The sequence below is a fragment of the Coffea arabica genome, chromosome 1e, assembly GCF_036785885.1.
Source record: "Coffea arabica cultivar ET-39 chromosome 1e, Coffea Arabica ET-39 HiFi, whole genome shotgun sequence".
Taxonomy (NCBI): Eukaryota; Viridiplantae; Streptophyta; class Magnoliopsida; order Gentianales; family Rubiaceae; genus Coffea; species Coffea arabica.
In genome coordinates this window covers 50766620-50790686 of record NC_092311.1, presented here as the reverse complement: position 1 = coordinate 50790686, position 24067 = coordinate 50766620, and the positions used below count along the sequence as shown (strand labels likewise).

The 24067-nt window shown below is 37.4% G+C and overlaps 4 protein-coding genes across 8 annotated transcripts; 3 read left to right on the top strand and 1 right to left on the bottom strand.

Annotated features, from left to right (window-relative positions):
- The first annotated feature begins 337 nt into the window (after positions 1-337).
- LOC113712532 (mitochondrial import receptor subunit TOM40-1-like) lies at positions 338-6053 on the top strand. The gene is made up of 11 exons (XM_027236020.2): positions 338-753; positions 1332-1413; positions 1575-1674; positions 1762-1857; positions 1973-2023; positions 2320-2385; positions 2993-3094; positions 4370-4438; positions 4531-4614; positions 5361-5456; positions 5684-6053. Exons 1-11 carry the CDS (start codon positions 609-611, stop codon positions 5738-5740), a joined length of 948 nt encoding a protein of 315 aa, XP_027091821.2. The 5' UTR covers positions 338-608; the 3' UTR covers positions 5741-6053.
- Positions 6054-7826: 1773 nt separating this feature from the next.
- On the top strand, positions 7827-11485 carry LOC113712543 (CBS domain-containing protein CBSX3, mitochondrial-like). Its single transcript, XM_027236026.2, has 6 exons — positions 7827-8510; positions 9480-9742; positions 9959-10040; positions 10750-10823; positions 10930-10990; positions 11085-11485. The coding sequence occupies exons 2-6, from the start codon at positions 9485-9487 to the stop codon at positions 11225-11227; spliced, it is 618 nt and encodes a 205-aa protein (XP_027091827.1). The 5' UTR covers positions 7827-8510; positions 9480-9484; the 3' UTR covers positions 11228-11485.
- Positions 11486-12356: 871 nt separating this feature from the next.
- On the bottom strand, positions 12357-16077 carry LOC113712527 (ubiquitin carboxyl-terminal hydrolase 2). Its single transcript, XM_027236009.2, has 6 exons — positions 15837-16077; positions 15390-15435; positions 14441-14487; positions 13688-13734; positions 13466-13568; positions 12357-13379 (listed from the first exon to the last, which is right to left on the bottom strand). The coding sequence occupies exons 2-6, from the start codon at positions 15418-15420 to the stop codon at positions 12603-12605; spliced, it is 1005 nt and encodes a 334-aa protein (XP_027091810.1). The 5' UTR covers positions 15421-15435; positions 15837-16077; the 3' UTR covers positions 12357-12602.
- Positions 16078-19654: 3577 nt separating this feature from the next.
- LOC113712518 (uncharacterized) lies at positions 19655-23448 on the top strand. 5 transcript variants are annotated; one of them, XM_072061678.1, is made up of 10 exons: positions 19655-19868; positions 20161-20305; positions 21072-21160; positions 21297-21435; positions 21896-21970; positions 22200-22321; positions 22414-22489; positions 22575-22634; positions 22957-23053; positions 23128-23448. In XM_072061678.1, exons 2-10 carry the CDS (start codon positions 20189-20191, stop codon positions 23223-23225), a joined length of 873 nt encoding a protein of 290 aa, XP_071917779.1. In that variant the 5' UTR covers positions 19655-19868; positions 20161-20188; the 3' UTR covers positions 23226-23448. The 5 variants fall into 5 exon arrangements, with proteins under 5 accessions (XP_071917779.1, XP_071917777.1, XP_071917773.1 ...); XM_072061676.1 differs by having other exon boundaries at positions 19655-19949; XM_072061672.1 differs by having other exon boundaries at positions 19655-20032.
- Positions 23449-24067: the final 619 nt, after the last annotated feature.

Genomic DNA, 24067 nt, shown 5'->3' with positions numbered 1-24067 from the left:
AAAAAATTGGAGACTAATTAGTGCATGCATTAAAGATATATTTTTCAATAATTAGCACTTATAACTTCCACATTTTGATCATTAACCAAGTCCTCTCATAATCATACAACCACAATAATCAACTTACTAAATTTGTATGCAGTTTTTGTTGCCAACTTCGAACCTTCTTAATTTGTTGTGCTCTGAGATTTTAGGAACTTCTTTTTCACTTGGTTCGAAATTTTGTATCCATCTCTTCTGTACTGGAAAAAAAAAAAAAAGGAAAATTTCTCTCAATTTTTATTTTTGCCTCTACCAAAATTAAGAGAAAGCTAGGTACATTTAATTATTTCCTCTTAAGGCCTAAATAGCAATCCCGGGTAAAACGAACACAAAGGGCCGGGTTGAAAACGGAAAGCAAGTTTTAGGGGTTTTCGAGATTTGGGGGAAGGGTTTTTCTCTCTCAGAGAACAGAAGTGGGGAAAATAAAAAAGCTCTCATTTTTCTCTGTTTCCCCTAGCCGCTTTTGAAGAAGTAGTAGTGTGATTGCTTCTTCCGCCACTGCTTCATCCTTACGTTGACCATTGACTATCACTGGTTCGAATCGGAAGGAGCCGAGAACAGCAACAATGGCCACTTTTGTCTCTCCTCCGGCAAGTACAACGGCAACACAACCAACCGGTTTAAAGCCCACCGTCATCGAAAAGGAGAAAGTTGATTATTTGAACCTTCCTTGCCCTATCCCTTATGAAGAAATTCACCGTGAAGCTTTCAGTCAGTATTCTATATTACCATTCGCCCACCATGTTGATCCCTTTTATCTTTTTCTTTTTTAAAATATATTTTTGAACGATGCATGATAGATATCATGTTTTGAGCAAGATATGTATTTTTAGACAATATAGTTGAGCCCAATTTGGTTCGTTTTTCTTTTTGCTGTGTATTCCATTAGAACTTTGTTTCAGTGAAGTGATGCATGCTTTTACTAGGTTCTGTATATATTAAAAAGCTATTAGAGTTGTAATCTTTAAGCGCAGGCGATTGGATTTAGTGGTGTGGTTCTACTGGGATTGTCAGGTACAACCATACATGAAAGTAAAACTCGAATTTACGGAAGTTGAAATAGATTAGCTCGGCCTTTGTGTAGTAACTGTAGTTGGTTTGCCATTTATGGCTTGAGCATTGCTAATCGAAGGAAATTATAAGTTTCTTGTGCTACATTTTTTGGTACCAATTGCTAGGTAATGACAATGACTTGCTTATGTGGAGCCATCTGCATATAGAGGATATTACTGGCAAGTTAAAAGATTGTTGGTTATTGAGATAATGATTCGATTGAGTTTTATTGGCAGTGTCTTTGAAGCCTGAACTCTTTGAAGGTTTGCGATTTGATTTTACAAAAGGACTCAATCCGAAATTTGCCCTCAGTCACAGGTAGTTATTAGTCATTGGAAAAAATTTTAGGTGGATAATTATATGTTTTCCTTTCATTCATTTTGTTCCTTCATATCTATATTTTATTTGGGTGGTGGGGACAATGTTAGAAATTTTCATTTTATAATTAACTGAAAAATTTTCCATCTGCTAATTATCAGTGTACTTATGGGGCCTACTGAAATACCTTCTCAGTCACCTGAAACCATAAAAATCCCAACGGCTCACTATGAGTTTGGTGCAAACTATCTCGATCCAAAGGTATGTATTTGTCACTTGGCTAAAGTTTCATGTGTTTGATATTGATGAAATTTGTTTAATTCTTGGTGCATCAATTGATTTTCACAGCTAATGCTTGTTGGGAGGATTATGACAGATGGTAGGCTAAATGCCAGAATAAAGTGTGATTTATCCGAGAATCTTATCTTGAAGTCTTCAGCACAGGTAATTCTATTATATTTACAAGCTTTAGGTGGCCATTGGCGTCTTTTAGTCCATTTCACTTTCTACTAACATGTTGGTACGAAAAATTAACTAATTCAACTATTCTTTTGCCCAGCTTACAAATGAACCACACATGTCAAATGTAATGGCCAGTTTTGATTACAAGGTAAAGCTGTAAGGGCCTTTTCATGCAGAACTTCTGTGTTGTTTACGTATACTTGTTCAAAACGTCATATAGGTATGCATACCGGCGTGGTGTTCAAGCATATGTAGGCCTCAATATGTTTGTACGTCCACTTGTAGACAATTCTTCAGGTTGCAAAAACATGAGCCGATGTCTGATTATCCATAAGGAACTGTCCACCTTTTACATGACAATAGCCATTGCATGTGGATCATTTGATATACCCAAAGGAGAAGGTTAATTGTTTGTCTTGTGTTTTCATTTTGTTGTACGTGCAGGGCAAAGACTACAGAAGTCAATTTCAGTTAGGCAGTGGTGCCTTATTTGGTGCGAGCTACATTCAGGTAAAAAGATCTTATTTTTAGTTCATTTTCTTGAAGAGTTTAGCCTTACGTTCAAGATGTGAAAGTCTATCATCATTTACATATAAAGATAGAAAATATGGTGTTTCGCTAATGTATTCTTAAGAAATGGATTAGTTTTTATACTTCAACATGGGAATATGGACGAATCTGCACTCTACAACAAACTGAGATGCATGATGGGCATGCACTTTTCAGTTTAAGGACCACTTTGCTGTGCATTTCTCAGTTGTTTTGTTTCAGACTTCAGCAACTGCTACTCGCTTCTACTCTTGAGAAGTCATAAAGCAAAGCTTGACGAATAAAATAATTCATACGTTCATGGATATTTATCCCCAAATGGAGGAATCTCTTCCCTCTTCCCTTCATCAAAATGTCATCATGTCTAGTAAATATTGGTTTCCTCCTATATTTGAGGGCCATAAACTGTTTTTTTTTTTTTTTTTTTTTTTTTGAAAATTTAGGAACTCTAAAAACTTGCTTCAGGACAGTTGCAGATCTGTGAATAAAATGTGTGAGATTTTTTTTTTCACGGTAACATTACAGGCAACTCAGTGTTTGTTAATAAAATATGTGAATGTGCTTGCAGAGTGTGACCCCAAATGTGTCTTTGGGTGGTGAAGTGTTTTGGACTGGTCAGCATAGGAAATCTGGCATTGGTTATGGAGCTCGATACAACAACGATAAGATGGTATAAACCTACACGAACTGCAATAGCCATTTTATACTTTTGTGCTGTCTTCTTTAAATCCCTTTGTCAGCATTCGATAATGACAGGAAATAAGGTGGCTATGCTATTATTTTGTATCATAATTTTTGCTTTGAGCTGGAAAGGAGTAGTGATTGTTTAAACTATCCCTTGTTCCCAAGCTTCTAGTTTGTGCCACTGTCAAGCATGTTTAACATTTTTATTGTCTTAAAAGATAAATCAGTTTAGTTTTGTGATAGATTAGGTATTGAAGATGATGACTTATTATTACTGTGGGGCAGGGTGGAGCATAGGGAAGTAGATTTTACTTTGCCGGAGGGCAGGGAAGTAGATTAATTCATTGGGATAGGAGAGCAGGTTTGAGGGAGAAGTTCCAATTTCAGTATTTCCTGTGTTTTTCTGGCCTTTAGAGAGAAACTGAGATGGTGGAGTACCTAAAAGTCTGGATTTCACTTTTGTTCTGTCAAGCTTTTTTTTTTTTTCAATTTGCACAATTTTTTTAAAATAATTGTTGTCTAGATTAACAATTTAATGTTCAGAATGAAGAACAGTTGAAAAGTCTCTTCTCAATGTCTTCATTGCATTTAGCAAACATGGAGTTATGCGCACTCTTCTTTTGCTACTATTAGTGGGAACTAGGCACTTTGGATGCACTTATTCACCTTGTAAGTTGGTAGGAGATATTTACCTAATATCTACGCAATACACGATTGGGGTTGAAAATTGGCAACATATGTGAATGGTAATCTGTTATGGTACTAGTTGGTATGCCTTATCTATGCAAATCCTGCTTTTGCAACTTTCTTGGCATCTAGTGGGGGATTTGCAGGGGATAAGTATAAAAACAGCCAGGCCTACCTGGACCTATCTTTGTGCACTAGTATTGGATTGCACAAAAGGCATTTGACAACTTCCATCCTTGGCAATTTTCTTTCCCTTTAACACATCATTTTGGTTAATGCTTCATACTGGTGAGCACAGAATGTGTATAGTTTTCTTATTGTCTTTAACTTGGAATTATGTGTAATTGTGCCGAAACTTATAAAAATCCTTGTCTTTGCATCTGTTTGAATGCTCTCGACTTTTTGGCTGCATTGGGAGGGTTGGGGGCGGGAGGATAAGAGATTTTTCAATGATGTTTCTGCATGATTACTTGTAGTGGCTGTGTGGAATTGTTGTTGACTTGTTAAACAGATGTACTCGATAAAGAAGTTTGCTTTTTGATAGAGTTACTCAAAGATACTACTTTATGTGCAGGTTGCCACTGGGCAAGTTGCTAGTACAGGAATGGTTCTATTGAGTTATGTGCAGAAAGTTTCTGAAAAGGTTAAGCATATACTAGTTTCCAAGACTATTCGGAACAACATGTTATTTATGCACACTTTTTTGTATGTTTGCTAACATTTTTTGCTATGTAGGTCTCTCTAGCTTCCGAATTTGTGTACAACCACATGTCTAAGGATGTCACAGCAACGTTTGGTTATGATTACATTCTTCGCCAAGTAAGTTCTGCCCTCTGTTTTCTGCAGATGTTGCTCCTTCTCAGTAATTCTCTTTGGAAATTAAGCGAACCTATTCAAATTTGCAGATGGTTATAGTTCATTGCATCAAAATTATGTACTCTAGCAAATTGGGGGGCTTGGAGCCAAAACTGGATATGGGTTGTCATGTTTGAAACGTGTTCTTACGTCCCAATTGTTAAGCAATTTATTAGAACTACTCACGTGCACGTAGAAAAGGATATCACTAGTAATATGAATATTATACAAAACATGTATATGCCCTTTACTTTGTCTGACTAAACCATTGCTGGGCTCCTGGATTTCAATGTTGTTTTCTTATCTGGTATTCTGCATTATTTTTTATGTGTGTCTGAGGCCACAATGATGTTTGTTCTGACAATACTTATTTTGAGGTCAATTTTGTTTGTATCTAGTGGACTTGGCACGTTTGCATTGTTACTTGTAATAGTTGCCTCTTGTCTGCCTGATGTCACTGTTTACCATACTAGTTTGTTTCCTCTTCCTGCTTTCTGTTGGATTCTCTATTCAATAGAAGGAGATATCTAATGTCAAGTAGTTTTCTCCAAAATTGCTGCTATAGGATGTTTTCGTCATCCTTTGTACCTCTGACTTGGGATGAAACCCATCCTTTCTTTGTGGAGTATTTTTGGCACCCACTGGTCATAGGCGGTGCAGTAAGAAAGCATCTCATCCCATTATGTTTTGATTCATAATCTATGTGACAGTGTCGCCTTCGAGGGAAGATTGATTCAAATGGCTGCGTAGGAGCTTTGTTGGAGGAGCGGTTAAATTTGGGTTTAAATTTCATTCTCTCTGCTGAGGTAAAGATCAAAATATCTCTGTTTGATTGTGGTGTTAGCCTTCATCCCCCAAATGCCTTCTTTTTGACTGCTTGGGGCGGGCCTTAGTCTTCAAGTTGACTAAATTCCTGCGGTGTGCTGGGAGGAATCTATTGCTTAGTCTTCATGTTTTTCCGTATTCCCTTTTTTTTTTTTTTTTTTTTCACGTCGACCATCTATCTAATGGATCCTAAATCATGCCTTTGCAGATTGACCATCGGAAGAAAGACTACAAGTTTGGATTTGGGATGACGGTAGGAGAATAACTTTGATGGTGTAATGATGATGATTAGTTTTTAGCTAAGTTGGCAGTCGGGAGCAAACTCCACGGGGGTGATTCTTTCTTTCGTCCTTTGGTGACAAGATTCAAAGAGACAGTTTTGTACTTTTGTTGAGCCATATTTATTTGTGGACGGCACCAATTCGCTCCTCCAACAAATTAGCATATATCACTCGTAGTTGATTTTTGCCGTTTGGGATAATATTTATTATTTGGATTTGCCTTCAAAGCTGTAGGATTTTCACTTTGATCGTGAAAGTCTTGCTACAAATTCAATCTAATTGATTGTACAACTGCAATTGCGAGTTTTTTTTTTTTACTTTACTTTACTTTTTGAGGTTGGTTTTGGTGTGTTTTAGGGTAGGGGTTTGGTTCCAAGTAGGGCTTTAGGCCCATTACATACCAACAAACTTGGGTTACGTCAAGAGGCAACAAACGCCTTCCTCAATGATTGTGGTGGGTCTTCAAAAACCTTTCCCCTTAGTTTCCATTCTCAGGCTTGCTTCGGCCAAACCATATGCGCTTCCCTTCCCTCCACTCCGCTGCTGCGAGGGTTTTTTCATTTCATTCTTAAAGACTAATTAGCTGACCCGTAATAATGAGACACCATTGCAGCCCAACTCTTCTTCTGAGAAATTGTGTTGGAAAGGAAGGCCTTTAATCTCCGTTTAGGCGTCCTCGAAGATACCGAGTTAAGAAAATAATAGGGTTAGAAAGTTGTTTTTAGAGAAGGAGAGAAGGAAAACAAAAATTTCATAGCTTGTCCTTCAGCTGGTCTTGGGAATTTGTGAAGTCTGAAAGTTTTTTTGTGTTAGTGCCGAGACAAAGTTGGTTTTGGTGAGATGATGTAGCACAATTTAAGCTGTTGAACTTTTAAAGATCGGATTTAATCAAGTGTGAGTCTTAGAAGAATACAGTAGCTTCCTATGAAAATTTATTGCTATTTTTTCCCTTTTCTCCACGCATTTTAACATTAGGGAAGGAATATCTTTTCATATCTTGCAACGTTTTAATTTGTTTTCTTAAATCAACTCCGGCGATTAATGTTGCCTAACCGTCAAAACTTTCTGAGTGATTATCTGAGTGATTATCATTTCAATCGTACGGTTGGAAAACTATGGTATGGAGTCCCACCGTTGGGTGATAAATCTGCCCAAATAGGTAATACCAAAAAAAGCTTTCACCTCCCCTCAAAATAAAAAGACAGGGGTGTACTCTGCTACCGAACTAGAGACCTTAAAGAAAAAAATAAAAAAGAAATACTAAAATCAGAGTGGGTTCCATGCCGGAATCTTATAGTAACATTTGTGGGTACTTCCTTCTGCCGTTTATCATTAATGTAACAACTACAACTAACTTATTAATTAAAAAAAAAAAGCAAAAGAAAAAATAATCTTACTGCTTTTCGAACTTTGATGGCGACGGAATAGATTAGTACAGCTGTTAATGTAATAGTAATGATTAATTAGAATTATGTCAAAAAAACCAACCAACAGTATTTTGGGTTGCTGGTCATCATAAAAATCTTTAAATCATAATCGAATGTGTAGTGTAACACATCCGTTTGATTCGATAGTTAATTCTGTCTCGGTCGATTTTTCTAACTCCCGTTGAGACTCTCTCCCCCTCCCTTCCCTGCCTATCAGAATATGTTATAGTAGGAGTACGAGTAGATTAAATCTCCTAAGATAAATTAGATTAGAAGTAGGTTAGATTAATTATTATCGTTTAATAAAAAAAAAATTAGAGATTGTGTCAGGAGAGTGGACTTCAAATCCAATGGCAATTTGAGTAATGAGTGATGATGGGGGTGGAGGGGGGGCCAGCCACGGGCATGTGTATATGTTACAAGTGGATGATGACTCAGCACTAGTACAGAAATACTTTTTTAAGTGGTTCCCCCCAGCTGACCTAAAATTTCCGGTCACCTTATCCACTGTCCTCTTCTGCCTCTCTTCTCTGCCTCTCACATTGATCGATGTTCCATGTCTGAATCTTATCCCATCACTGTCAAATGACTCCACTAATGTTACGTTGGACATATTACTGATAATACCCGTAACGTCTACATTACCCTAGACGTGTGTTTAGCCCCCGACCCACCTCTGTTTGGTATCCTTCTTGCCAAAATCCCTTCAATTCAATTTTACTGACTTAATTTTAAAAAGAAAGTAAAAATAACATTTTAAGAGTAAATGACGAAAAACTTCCTTTTAATTCCTAACAATTTTCTTGATTTAGATGAAGTAAAAGAAATATTAGAGCCATTTTAGATATTAGATACGTTAATCTCTCTGTATTTAACAAGAAATTATGTCAATTTGTCGTGCATTTATTTCTAAAGATAAAGACAGGTGCTGCGTTTCCCTGATCAAATATTTTTCCTTTTTGGCTTTTTCCAAGAGAGATTATGTGATGGGCAGGCACCTGACATGGCCAAGGGTCATGATCTTCTCGTGTGCCATCGGCAAGACCTTGATGGTGATGTGGATGGGTGTATCCTATAAAAACTCATCCACTGCAATTGTGGAATAGAATACTAAACAAAGGAATAAATTAACTGAAATAGTACTACTTTGTAGTGCATACTACAAGTTGCTGGATAAACTTTGGGAGTGCTATTATCTGAGGGAGAGACAGAGAAAAAGAAAGGCCATCCCTTGTAACTTGAACTCTGCTTTACTCCAACACCACCGCCACCACCAGCAGCTGCAGTACTGAGCCTTTTCAGATAAAGAAAATATCTTTTTTTCTCGGTAAGATTTCATGCTACTTCTTCGTGGGATTTTACTGTGTTAAGAGTAGATGTAATTCTTGTTCTTGGGATTTTACTGTGTTGACGTTTAACAGAGTATCATGTACCCTTTGAGCCAAGAACACAGTTTTCTGTTTTCGGGTTTGATATGGTTTCTTGTATTTGAGTAAGAAAAGGTAATGATTGATAAAGTTGGCTAATCATTGACAAAGAAGAACCCGTATGAGGCTTGGTTGACATGGTGCTTGGTCTGGATGATATAAGCTTTCCAGTATTTTTTTTTTTTTTTTGTCAAATAAGTTGATATGGTGTTTAGTCTGGAATCTGGATGATAAGTTTTCCAGCAAATGCATGGTGATTGTACTGAAAAACTTTCTAGCGGTCTATTTGTCGATTATTCTTCATCAGCTTCATCTCTTTCGTTTCCCCCCCCCCCTCTTTTTTTGGTAATTTCCTTGTGCTGTTCCTGGATCCTTGTCGATTTATGATTATTTTTCATCAGCCTGATCACTTGGACATGACCTTGATAATTCATGGTATTAGTTGTTCTTATTTATATTTATATTTTTTAATTTTCTTGCACTGTTCCTGGATCCCTATCTATTTGTTTCTAGAACATACCGGACTTGTTTCCCCTCTTTTGTAGATTGGCGTAGCATTTAAGATGATAAAATATCTGTTAACATTAACAATTTGCAAAGGAATTTTGGAATATACAAGAATATTATCGATGCAAGTGAAAGCGTTATGTGAAGGCTTACAATTCCTATGTTGTAGATTAATCTGGTAGGTTAGCTCCGCAGATTTAAAAAGATTGTATGAGAAAAATATTTTATAGCTGCTTCTTGTATGAGAGCTGTTGTAAATCTTGGAATGGCTGGGTAACTACTGCAAGAGCAGGGGTATCTGGAAAAGAAAAGCAAAACGGCTTGAAATTACTTACACTAACGAAGCTATATTTCCTAAATAGGCAAAATGCAAGGAGGGATTCATGCCATTGTCTCACACGGGAATATCCTTAGGAATGCTATTCTGCAGCATGTTCGTGTAGTCAGTCCAGTAATGCGGTCACTTGTGTTTGCAAGACACGAGTCAACTTCAGCTGCTCAAATGGAGGAGCATGGTTTTGAAAGTACCAAAATATCAGATGTTTTAAAAGCCAAGGGGAAAGGTGCGGATGGCTCCTGGCTCTGGTGTACCACAGATGACACTGTTTATGATGCAGTGAAGTCGGTGGGTATCTTTGTGCTGTAAGCCTGGTCCAGCATGCTACTGCTGTTAATGGTTTTAGTACTTACTTCCCCCATAAGTGTCTATTCACAAAGTAGACACTCATATCGTTATGCAAGATCATGTAGCCTTTTCAGCGCATGTATTTGGTGAAGATATTTGTATACTTTTGGTGATCTAAAACTAACAAATAAATACTGAAAAATGTGTTCAATACAGATGACGAACCACAATGTTGGAGCCTTAGTGGTAGTAAAGCCTAAAGAGCAAAATGCAATCGCTGGCATCATCACAGAGAGAGGTAACTTGTGAACCCCAAAATCCAAAGCAAATACATATGCTGAAGTTGCAAAACATTCGAATCACGTCACCTGTTGAGCTGTTTGGATGCAAGAGCTTGCTTTCTGGGGGTGGTAAAGGGGAAAACTAATATGTTCCTAGGCTTTGTGAACAACCAACCAATCTATAATCCCACTTGTTAAACTTTGATTTATCACTTTAGTGTAGGTACTTGGACCTCAAAGGAAGATGAGGACTTGTGACTCATTCTTCCATCCCTGTTTACTTCACATTCATGATATATAGCAATATATTTTAAGAAAATTATGTTGCTAGCATTTTACATTGGTATTTCAATCACAAAGCCCATTATTTTGTTGGCATTTTCGTAGCACCAGCAACGTGAAGTTTAATATAGGAAGCTTGTTCCAACAAACCCCTTTTCCACATTGGCAGTAGAATTTGCTGATGGTGACTATGTACAAACAATAATGTTTCTCAAATCTTATTGATAGTTGAACTTTGAGCCCGCATGATCTATTCAAAATGCGCATAGGTTTTCATTTTTCTGATTTTTTGCTGTAAGTTTTCCTTTCAAATTGTGGATTGAATTCTATTCTTGTGCGAGTTATGATGTGGAATGGCATTTTAAGATACGTTTGCATATTTGTTCTTCTATAGTGGTGTCAAATAAATATACATCTGGTGAGGCATTGTGTTTCTTGGTCCAGACTATCTCAGGAAAATCATAGTACAGGGAAGATCGTCCAAATCAACAAAAGTTGGTGATATCATGACTGAAGAGGTACGTGTCACAAGTGATATCTAATGATGAAGCTTTTAAATAAGTTGGTTATCTTCCCGTGGCAATGCGAAACATATTGTAATTTGTGATGACGTGGTGATTTCAGAACAAGCTTATTACTGTCACACCTGACACCAAGGTCTTGAAAGCAATGCAGTTGATGACTGGTAAACTGAATCTTATTATCTGAATTCAAAGAATTGCCGACCCTTTTTAAGAAAGTTTTCCCCTGATTTGAATATGAATAATGGATTGCTGCAGATAACCGCATCAGGCACATTCCGGTGGTTGATAATAAAGGGATGGTAGGCATGGTGTCTATTGGAGACGTGGTTCGTGCTGTAGTGAGTGAGCACCGGGATGAATTGGACCGCTTAAATGCTTATATTCAAGGAGGATATTAGAAGAAGAAGATGATGATGATGATGATGACGACAACGACGACGACGAGGAGTCGAGAGTGCGGAAGGGTTGTAAATATTCTCTTGTATGCATCGCTTTAGCCTGCGATTTACCTGCAAGATGCAGCCTATGGCTTGATTAGGTTTCCAATAATAGCATGGACTCTGAAGCCGCTTGCACCTGTTTTCCGTTGTTTGTAGCCTTTCCATTTGCTGCTCTTTGGTAACTTCAAAATAATAAGTTTGACAGTTATCTTTGAATCGGGCTTTGAATCGGGCTTAGGCTATAATTTGTTTGATCGTGTATGTTGATGAGCCTGTTTCAACCGAACATTCAGGGTCTTTCCAAAACAAAACAGAAAAAAAAAAAAAAAATGGGGAACGAAGAAGAATTTTCCATAGCTTCGCAACCAGGTGGTGTACGGTGACTGCTTTTCAGAGACGCTGTTATGTTGAGTACGGTGGTTGTTAGATCAAAAGTATATTGGGCCACAGACAAGAGTTATCTGGTGCAAACCAGAAAATCCTATGTCGGAAGTGTTCCAGATGGGGTTCCTGAGGCTTCAAGTCGATCTCCATCTGGGCAGAACTTTAAACAAGTTTTGGCATTCAGATACAAGTTTAAACATGTTTCCTGCAAATTTCATAAAAGAAGAAGTAAACCAAAAAAAGCAAACTTTTATCTTAACTAAGAGGGAGGGATGAATTGAGTGATACGGGAGGAGATAGTGTAAGTGAGAGATTCTGAATTCAGAACCTTTCACTTACATTGAACAAAATGAAAAAAAAAAAGGCAGACTTTTATCTTCACCAAAATTGCTTGATGAAATAAGTTGCTCTCCGCGCAAGATTCACACCATTTATATCATGTTAAAATTTCAGCAGATGTGCCTTGCAAATGGGAAGAGGAACGTTCTGGCTTAGGGAAACCAGAAATCAGGAGGTCACCTTAATCGATCAGACTTTCAAGGTCTCGACTCGGAATGTTGCCTGATGTCAAAAAGAGACGAGACGGTTTCAGCACCATACTTGTGCTAAAAACTTCATTCCTATCCATGTTATGATTTCCAAGACAGACGGTAGCTGCTGGCATTTAGCTAATCTTCATCATCAGCGGCAGGAATCAGAGACATAAATAAAGCCATGAGCATGTTAATTGACGAATTCTACGAGGCAAGAAATTGTAAACACTGGATCCGGGTCTCAAATGGCAAATACAACAAAAAAAATCAAATAACCTGTCTCTGAGACACTTTTCCCGTTAGGTCATGGGATGATGAGATTTACAGGAAACCTACATCTCAATTTTGACCAATTGACATAAATTCAAACAGGTCGACAACCCATGTGTCACCTATCTCACGAAAAGTATACAGCTTTATTTTGGATTTGCTGTTTTCTGTTTGGCCTTTTCTATTAGAGGTCTTAACTGCTTCTTTTCAGCAAGAATCTTCAGAAAGTTGAACAAAAAGGGTATGTAATTGTGTTTTCGACGGATATTCTCAGTTCTCCATTTCTTGAATTTTTCCTCCTCCATCAGTATCTTCTCCGTTGCACCCTCAATCCCAGCATTTATCTCTAATAGTTGTTTGTTTAGTGCTTCAACATTGCTGTTGTCCACCAGTCTCTCTGATTGTAATGTAGCCAGCTGCTGCAAGATACGCTCCCTTCTCCTCTGAAGCTCCTTGAGTTCAGCTGTATAGATCTCTTTCCTGTTCTTTATTACAGCCAATAAATTGAACCTAATTTCATTCTTCGAATACCTCTCAATCCGCTCCTGAATCACTGGTTGCACCATTTGTAACCACTCTATATCATTGTGGCCACCCGGACATTGCCCAAGGCTAATAGGTCCCTCCTTCAAGCCATCAAGCTCATAGAGCACACCATCAACCGGTAAGTAGCTAATAAAATGATAGACATCATCATCTTTTCCAGCAGCTTTCTGCTCTTCAGGCACAAAGGGCTCTGGTCTTGCAAAACTATTATGAGCGGTGCGAATCGCCTCACTGTTGTTTATTGCCAAACCTTTCAGCTCAGGTGGAAAATTTTTGGTGAAATCTTTCAAAGCTGATAGTTCTGGACCAATATCAACATCTGGACAATTCATAAGAATAGACAGAATAGCTTGGGTTGCGCATGCATTATTTATGACCTGTAAAAGCATGAAGTAAAGGTTCAACTATAACAGTTTTAAGACTCCTCCCTGTACAAGGCATACACAGACTGAAGAAAGCTAACCTGACTAGCAAAAAACAAATTGGGGATTGGGTCCTTTATTACAACACGGTCATCTTTTTCACCAGGACGCCATTTGAAGAGGAAAATCAATCCATAAATTGGCCTGGAAATCAATAAAGTTTACGTTGAGAGGGATACAGAGAGTACAAAACATACAGCAAGCCCTCATCCAGTGAGCAAAATGATCTTTGATAGAGGATCACAACTTAAAGACTAACTTACCTAAGATTGTTCAGGGAATCAAGATCCAATGAATACAACTCCTCAACCTGCTTGATCAAAATGCAGGTGTTAGAAACTATGGATCTTCATAATTGTCCATTCCAATCACAAAATAAAGTTAAATTCCAAAAGAACTTAGGCTTGAACATGTTTTAAAAAGCCTATTACCAGAAGGTGCATACTTCACACTCAAAAGCTCTTTAATTAATTGCCAGCCTGTGGGATTCTACATGTTTCCAATTGCCACAAATAATTGTTAATTTGGTTTTAACGAGAAAAAGCACAAGTAGTTCCAAATTCTGTGCACTGAACAAATAGACGGTGACATAGGAGGAAAAAGTGGATGCACATGGGAGAAGGGAGGGCAAAAATTTTCCACTGATTCAAGGAGCCTAATCAACAAGATGAAGAATCTGCTGGTGTCCTTTTGAAATTCAGAGAGAACATAACTAGAGTTCAAACACATGGAGTAAGTCCGCATAAACACTAAAGCAGCTTCAAGAAAAAACAAACATCACAACAAAGAAATAACAAAAAATATTCTCCACTGCAAAAATGAAAATAACTCCAGATAAGCAGCATATCTTTGCTAATGGTATATACAATGTTAATGAAGTTTTCACAAGAATATCCACAACCAGACAAGAAGCAAGCCAAAATAGTACAAGATAAATCCAAAAATAACAGTAACCTAATATAATGCCAAACAAGCAATTTAGGAACACATAAATGGCTATAAACCCAGGGAAGGACCTGCACGCCTTTCACTTGCATCTGCTGTATAAGCTCCGTGAAAACACCTGCAGCACAGGCCAATTATTCAGAAACATAAACTTGCTGAGAAAGATGTTATGAATGTTGTACATGACTGTAATCCTTTTTGTCCACTGACTGACAAATCAATGTTTCTTCTTGGTTTCTGTCAAAACCCTTGAGGGAAAACTCTACTCAAGTTGAAAAAATTCAATAAATATTTTTCCTCCACAAGGAGGCATACAGCCCCCAAGAGATGCCCCAGAAGAATTGGTGGTTTGTGGCTCAGGATGGTTCATGGAAGGAGAGATGAACCAAAGACCAATGTAGTAGCTAAGAAAGGATGACCACAACTGCTAATGACAAGAGCCTGCATGGATTATTTGGAATCTAAATTGCTGGATCCTAATCTAGTTAAAAAAGCAAGCAAAGATTGGCTATAGTTGAGTTGTTTTATTGTACAATGGAATGTGGAAGAAAGAAATCAAAAGGAGCCTGTTTCATTTCCTCCCTCAAATAGTGCTCCAAATGACATGATAAATTTGTAATACAAATTGCTCACCCTGCTAAACAACACGAGCCCAAATAATGAGATGAATTAGCTGAAGCATTAGCAAAATACAGCATATTCATTCAGCCTCGTGGAAACCAACTACTCCTAGAGTAGTTGGCCACCAAGGAGAGCTTTTGGGTGTAGGTCAAGGAATCAAATCCCTTGGCCTGCATTCTAAAAAATCCCAAGACTCCGTACTTAGGCACCCATGTGGGTCAGTAGTGGTTCAGTCTCCTCCGAGTTTCCCTAGAGTAAGAGTAGGTGTAGAATAGAATTTATAGTGTCCGAAAGAAAATTCAACCTCGTGAAGTCATAATTCAATGGTATGCAAGTGAAAAATAATAATAATAATAATGAGTGCAAAAAAGGGCACCACAAAATTAGAAGAAAACTTACCGGGATCAGACTCGATAGTGCACCAAGACATTTTGTCTGTAAAATGCTGTGACAAAAAATATCCAAAAAGAAAAATATCATTGACTCAATTCCAAATTTGCCTCCATAAACCTACTACCCCATTATATACTCCTACATCAAAACTTGCAGGAACGGAAGTTACTTATTTAAAATTTAAGAAACAGTTAAAATTCAACAAGAACCCCTAAGAGGTCGAATTCAACAATAGAAAATTAAAATTAAAAAAAAATCCAATTCAGTAAAAATTCAACAGGTCTATTCCTGTTATGAACCCAAAATATTCAACTATATTTCCATTAAAGTCCAACATGAAAATAAAACCCTAAGACACAGACGCGTATATGAACACTCAATTAAGTAACTAAAAGCTGTTAAAAGACAAGACCAAATAAAACTTAGATTGTTAAAAAGCTGTTAAAATTTAACCTGGAAAAAACTTAGTTTTCAGGATCCGGTACTAGTAGCTGAAGCCTGCCGAGGTTGCTCAGGGCGGCGAGAGGGAAGCAGTCGGTCAAAGGGGGAAGAGGGGGCAGCTAAAAGAGATGGATTGGTTGCTTTGGTGGCAGGAAAATAGAACCGATGAACCAAGGTGGAGGACGAGGAGAGCGGCGGATGATGGCGATGATTGGATTTGGGGCCCAGAAGCAATTTTGGATTGTGAGCCAGCGTTGTGGGTTAGGGTTTAGGGCCCTATAAATTGCTGGTGTGATTTTTTATATTTGGGCTGGTTTAGCCAACCCAGCTGAATGCTACCCAGAAGCCGTAGCCCGAATAAATTAAAAATTTTAAGAAAACTGAAGAAATGGTAGCTGGTAAATATCTGCAAATTTTGGTTTTTTTTTTTTTTTTTTTGCTTTTCGACGCATAGAGTTGTGCTAAAAAAAATTTTCTTACCACTATTTTGACTCCATTTTGAATGTTCGTTTGTTTTATTTTGTTTGCAGATTGTGTTTTCTTATTGTGATTTATTGATTGAAAATGAGTTTAACTTCTTCATTTGGTGAAAACTTTTATGTTAATACTAATAAATTGTAATGTTTTTCATGAAGAATTCATATAAAATTTAATTTCATAAAAATAAAATTAATATATTCATAAAAATCAATACTTATTTTTAAACTGCACACACATTGGGTGGGTGTGGTATGAATGAAGTTGCTCGACAATCAACCAACATTTGCTTTACAAGAGTTTGTGTTTGAATTTCTTCAATATACAAAGCAAGCATTGACTTGAGCTTTGTTTGACAAATATGCAATAACTTGACTAAGATTTTGTCTACACGAATATGATTGGTAATTAATTACTCCACTAACAATCCAATTTCTTCAAATAAAATAGAAAAGAATGAAGAGTGAAAAGGGCTCCGCAAACCAAAATCATATTCTAGGATAGTTAAACACCTTAATGGTCCAAACTTCAACCCAAATATTGTTTGATTCAATTCACACCATGCATGTTACTGAAAATTTCGTAAATTACATCCAACCTTTTGTGCATTCTGGAAACAGAATAAAAATTTTTGGAAGTTCCATGTATTGTGACATGAATGTGTTTGGATGGTGAATAATTTGAAATAATTTTGTAAAAAAAAAATACTGTAGCACTTTTTTGATATGATGTATGTGAGATAAAATGGTGGTTAAAAAATATACTGATGATACAAATAAGTCAGTGTGTAAATAAGGTAAAAAGAATGTATAATCCAGACACACTCGAGCAATGGAAGAGATGACCTCTTTGCTTTGCTCGTCTTTGCCCTATTGCTCTCCAACAATTGATTGGGAATGCATGAGATGGAGTGTTAATTAGACATGATAGCATTTCGAGTCAAAATTCATGCAGACGAATAGATAACACGCTCTGTAATCTTGAAAACTGTCTACCAGTATCCTATGAAATTTTTGGAGTACATGTTTATTCATGAGAATTGCGACTTGAAAGATTACTTCATAGCGAGGAGCAATTTTCTTCAATAAAGTCTACAATAACGCAAGTTATCTATTTCTGTTTTAAATTCCGACCATTCAAATTGACTTAATTTGGATTAAAAGCCACAACGACAGTGATAGTATTCCAAACCCAGAAGTTATCTATAGTTGATCAGTTGTTACTTGTTAGGGGAGGATTTTTCAACCTCTACGTGTCGTCAAATTCAAATTTTGAGACTAATAATTAAAGGTGAAAAGGGCATGGAGAAGAATGAAAGATAAAAAATACAAAAAAATTCTTTTTTGGCTGCTGATTTAATGGTGGTGGTGGGCGGCGGAGAACAAGTGGAAGGAATATTGAGAGCCTTTATTTCGAAGTCAAATTCAGCTCCAATTTTGGATGAGAATAGATGTGACACCATGGTCAACATCGGAATGGGCCTCTACCAAAGCCATATTCACTGTGACTATGACTATTGCTTGAAAGTGTGGCCTGAAAGTCAGCATGCATTTTGGATTGGACTGTGGGTTTCGTTTATGGGTTGGGTGTGTGTTATTTGCGATTGTTAAGGTGGATATGAAAAATTAAAGAGTGGTAAAAATCGTTGGTGAGTCTTTGGCAATAGTCTTGGTGTTTCCCCTCCCCCGTTCCCTCTATCCTACATCGATTGTGAGTGATGTGTGTGTGTAGCTCATAAGTTCCTTGTAATGCTCCGATGGGCACCGGCGCCATATGTGCGTAGCTCATCGGAGCATACAATTTTGTTTCCTATCTAATTTAGAACTTCTAGTTTGTAAATAGAGACGTACCTAGGATTATTTTATCAAACTTTTGACATATTTTTATTAAACATAACACAATTATATTTGGATTAATTCCTGATTTTGAGTGTGCTCAAGCAAAAATTCTTTCGAATCTTATTTTGGTTTATGATTTGAATTCTGTTTTCTTTGAGGGTTGAACGTGATTTACCTCTTGTTTATTTGTTCGAATTAATTCATGAAATTAGACGGTTAAAATCACTTCCGTCGATACATTAGTTGATATCAGAGCAGGATTTGCCTGTTCCTGAAATATTATTATCAATAATCGAAAACAAATCCGGAGACGGATCATCGACCTCTAAGAACGAGATTCAGGTTATGAATGCGAATGTACGGATCATTTAGGGTAAGAACAGAATGAACTGTGGATTCAGATAGACCATATATATCCAGGCATCTGTGAACTTCCTTGTGTCGATCGATCGTACGCACCTCAGGTGGATAGAATCAACAAGGCAGGCGAACAAGAAGAGAGAGTCGCTCCTGATTTGTCCCTTGTCAACTTGGATCAGCAACCGCCATGCACGTCGAGATCAGACTAATCAAAAACCTCGCAGAGGATTGAAAATTGAGGAGTATGATTCGTTTGATGATGAGACAGTTCTTGCTTTTGCTGCGATAAACCCTACCCTAACCAAGAGGGTTTTCAATGTGGACTTAAGGTGGATGTTTCCTTATTTAATGGCAATTTGAGCATCGTTGACTTCCTCAGCTGGCTTCGCAAGCAAGATTGATAGTATATTCTTTGACTACATGAAAGTTCCTGAGCACCACCAAGTCAAGTTAGCGGTCTATATATAAATTAAAAACGGAGCGTCTATGCAGGAATTGAGAGTCAACATGGCATCAAAAATTACGCATTCATAGAGAAAGTTCAAACTTATTTTCCTTTCCTTCCCTTTCCTTTTTTTTTTTTATTTTAATTTTTTGGAAATTTTGCTCATGGATATCTGTTATATATTCTCACCCAGATGGCAAAACCGTACAAAAGCAGAAAATGAAGGCAAACGACCTCTCTTTCGTCAAATTATCGTTTCGAGAAAAAAAAAAAAAAAAAAAGACCTCTCTTTCATCGCCATTAATACGCTCCAAACCTCATTAAATATATTCATAATCATCCTTCTGCCAGCAGCCTGCTGTACCCATAGTCGATGGGCCAAACCTTTTACCGCTGTTAAATTCTGGAATTTTCCATTTCTTTTAGCTTAGTTTGGAAGATCGGTTTTGATAAGAAAAGAAAGGAAAGAGGAACAAAAACTTTCTTTCTGCGTCTGGGACTTTTTAAGAAATAGAAAAGAAAGGAAATCAAAGGACTTGGATGGATGTTATTATTACGCTGCTGCCATCGTTGTTATACTTTTCCGCTCCAATGTGGCCGAAAAGTAAAGAAAAGTTGAGAAAGCCTAATAAAATTTTTTAAAATATCCACTTTATCTTCAAATATGTATTAAATAAATTTTTATTGATATATATCTAAATCATCCCATTTGTCACCTAAACTCTCAAACAACATTAAATTCTCTTTCCTTCCTTTCTCTTTCTTTCTTTTCATTCTTGACTTAACACTTCTCTTCTTTTCCTTCCTATTCCAAACTCCCAAACCAGCTATTAGGATTGGGTATTATTTTATGCAAGTGTAACATCCCTTTCAGTTTCTCGGCAGTATTCGTCCGCTCCTTTGAAATTTCAGAATAACACGACGGTCTCTCAATTCTCATACCGCTTTCCTTTAAAACCCAGTCTTTCTCCGCTTCTTTCTGGTTTCTGGTTTCCCTGCTCTTTTGTAAGATTGAATTGCAACTTTTTCTTCCTCTGATTCTCTAAGGGCTTTTCGTTTGTCATAATACTAATAGTCAGATTGCCCGTGTAAGTTTCTTCTTGCATACTGGCACATGTCTAGCTTTTTGTACGCGTAAAATACACGTAAAACCAAGTCAAAGTCTATTTTTTTTTCTGCTGAGAACTCAGTTGTTTTATGTTTCTTTTTGATGCAGTTTGGGGTAGCCCCAAAAGAACATAATCATGGTGGGTTTTGGGCTGTTGACGGTTGGTTTAATTGACATTGCTGGGCATGCCACTTTAACCAAAGAGCAGCACTGGCTATTGTCTGTGTTTTTGGGCATCGTGATGTGCAAAATTGTGAGTTTAACTTTTGTTACTTGATTTTCCCTGCCGAATTATTTATAATTTTGTTGTGTCTCAGCCTTTTAACCCGAGAAAGAAGAGAATTTGATCATTGTGGTGTACGGTAGCTTTGATACTAACTTGATTTTGATAAACTGGTTTCGGCCGGTCTTGGGATGTTTTATTTTGCTGTTTTTTTCCCCCTCTAGGATAAGGTGGTTTTTGTGTTTTCTTGTATGGTAGTTATTGCAGTGTCATTGAGTATTATTGATTAAAAAGGTTGAGGAATTTTGTAAAGAATTCTTGATCAACTGATCAAGAATTTTGTTGTGTCTCAGCCTTTTAACCCGAGGAAGAAGAGAATTTGATCATTGTGGTGTACGGTAGCTTTGATACTAACTTGATTTTGATAAACTGGTTTCGGCCAGTCTTGGGATGTTTTATTTTGCTGTTTTTTTTCCCCTCTAGGATAAGGTGGTTTTTGTGTTTTCTTGTATGGTAGTTATTGCAGTGTCATTGAGTATTATTGATTAAAAAGGTTGAGGAATTTTGTAAAGAATTCTTGATCAACTGAAACAACTTTAAAATTTGAAGTTGAGATTGAAATGTGAGGATTATTTGGCATTTTCCCCCAAATATTACCCCCTTAAAAAAATAAAAATTTAAGGTGAAAAAAAAGAAAAATGAAATATGACAATTGAAGCAAAACTTGCACTTTTTGCCTTGTATTGCGGCTGGCCATGGTGATGCTGTTTAAAGAGCTCCAATTTTGTTGTTGAAGGTTTATGACTTAACAGGTGTGGTTAGCTCTGTGTTCTTTAGTGGATATGCTAAACTCGACAAGAAAGGGAAACTTGAATGGAACAATCGGTGATTCTTTCCCTCTATTTTCTTCTTCTTTTTTGCAACATTAAATATTTCACGGAGACAGAGTTTTACAGTGGATGTGAAACGTACTTCACATTGTTGCTGTTTGCTGTACATGTAATGGTACTTTGTTTTTCAGGGGCTTCTCCACTTTCCATGCAATTGTTGTTGCTGCTGCTTCTTTGCATCTCTTGATTGCATCAGATCTTTTTGATGCGGCTTCGCAGGATGAGTTGATTGTTAACAGAAAATCACCTTTGTCAGATACAATACTTGGAGTAAGTTGCTGCACAGAGCTTAATGTTCCTTCAGCATGTCGATAATAATTCATCCATACATGCATTCATCTGATTTTTATTGTCAGAAAACCATGGTGACTATGTGCTTTACTTTGTCATGGCAAACAACTGTCCACATGTTCTGTTTATTAGATTATTTGGGGATTATGGGACATCCTTGTCATGCAATATTGCACTGACCTTCATGGTCGATCAGACTCTCATTGTTGCTCTTTCACATTCAAGAAGGCAGTTCATAAGAGTGAATTATTCGCCATTACATGTAACCAGCGGTCATCAAGCATTCCCTGTCATCCTTGTATGTACTGAAGAGGATACTAGGTCACCTGCCTTCTGTTTTTGCCAACGTGATTACCATTGTCATATGCTATACTTCTGCACAGTCATCTGTTATACATATTTTCAAGTTATATTAATTGTTTCATTTGATGATCAACAGATCTCCATCGGTTACTTTCTGTCAGACTTGGCAATGATCATTTATCACTTTCCGGTCTTAGGTGGTATGGAGTATGTAAGTAGAACTGGGTGTTTATGAATTTCTTATTTCTGTTTGTATGAACGCTGAGTGTTGACTTGTGTTGCACTTCTGAAGTGGAAGTGCAAACACATTGGCATCCTACTTTCTGATATCTCCTGCTGTGCAACAATTTCAGTGTTATGGCTGCTTGGTCTTTCATACTGTTGTTTTTCAAGAATCAGTTGGGATATGAGTCAGACATGCTTATGTGTTTACGGTTTAGGTTTTGCACCACGGACTTTCTGTGTTTTCAATCATTCAATCCCTTTTAAGTGGCCAAGGGCTGATTTACATACTGATGGTCCTCTTCACGGAGATCACCACTCCCTTTGTCAACTTGAGATGGTAAACTATCATCAAGATTTCCCTCAAAAAGCATAGAAAGCCAAAATTTTGGTGGGATTTTATAATTTAGAAAAATGTCATCGTGCTTGCAGGTATCTGGATACCGCTGGTCAGAAGGATTCTAAACTATATGTTTGCAATGGGTTGGCTTTGTTCTTAGGTTGGCTGGTAATGTTCAAAAAAACATACTTACCATTTTATTTGTCCTTTTTAAGCATCACTGTTTCTCACAATAAGACTTCTGATGCTTCAGGTTGCAAGAATTCTTTTGTTCATGTACTTTTTCGTCCATTTGTTTTCCCATTTTGATCAGGTCAGTTGATATTCATCAATCTGTTGACACATTAAAGAAGCTCCTTCTGCTTACTAGTTGATATTGCAATTATGTCAGATTAAAAATTTGAAGAATAATGACATTTCAGTAATATGACGTGCAATGTTGCTAGAAATAGTATTTGAATGGCTATCGATCTCTATCTTAGTTTTAGCTTGAAGCAGTATGAGCGTTATATTTTTTCTCTTCTTGTATGGTGTACGCTGTTGAAACAATTGAATGTCCTGCTCTGTTTTGCAGCTGGCTACCAGATATAATATGCAGATATGTCCTTCACTTCAGTTCTTTCAAATCTTTTCAGGTTAAGGAAGTGTATACTCTGGGATTTTACAGCTTGCTAACAGTACCTCCTGTGCTTGCAATGATGAATGCATTCTGGTTTTTGAAGATAGCCAGAGGTTTGATAAAGACTTTGACAAGGGCACGATACCGCAAGTAGTATAGTATGGCTGATAGATTGGTGCTTGTGCAGGTGAATATCATCAGTTTATTAAAACTGTAGCTGGATCAGAGGTCTTGTGTTTTAGGCATAAGTGGATTTTGCTAGAGTTCCATGTTGCATCCTTATAGTAACCCAGTTAGCCAGCTTAAGGTTCAGAGTAAAATGGTGCATATTTATTGATGTCTAAGCCGGCATAACCTCGAGGGTCAGAATGCAGTACTTTGTTGCTTCTTGGGTTCTGATGAAGCAATTAATGCCATGAGCAGCACTAGGATTCAATTACGTCTCAGATTAGTGATTCCTTTATTCGTTTTTGATGAATAGAAAAGGGGTTTTTGATTTTTTTGTGAAGAGTGGGGAGGATGACGTGCTTTGGATGTTCTATCAACTGAGAGAGGTTGGTAGGCTCTCCCTGCTTAACGGCTCGTCTAAACAAGTAATAACACTCTATGAGCAGGGATGCAGTATATAGCATTCATCCACGTCTTCAACAATGGTAAGAAATGATTTCACAGTAGTGTAAAAGGTTGAAACATTTTCTTATGATCCATGCTACTGCATCGTTGTTTTGCATCTTTCTGACCGACCACCCACGATGGTAGTAATCGCTACACGCTTTCTTGCGATTTTGACTGCAGCAAATCTGACGACTAATTCAATTATGGAATCCAAACAGACTTGAAAGACAAAAACAGTTGTGACTGCGTGTTAACATCCTGCCCTGACAGAAATTTCTTTCTTCCATCGAACCCCTTTTTGGATTTTCCTTAATAAAATGGTTCGCAGTGTCCTCGGCCGCCCCTTCCTTCTGCCCAAACTCCAAATAAGCCGGCTACTATTATCAGAGGCGCCACCCTGTGGAGTGGATTAAGAAGGTGGAAGTGGACAGCTGAGAAAAATTAATTTCAAGTCTGCGACCTCACCTGCCTTTCTTGAACTTCAAACTTGGGCCAATTCAGAACAGTCAGTG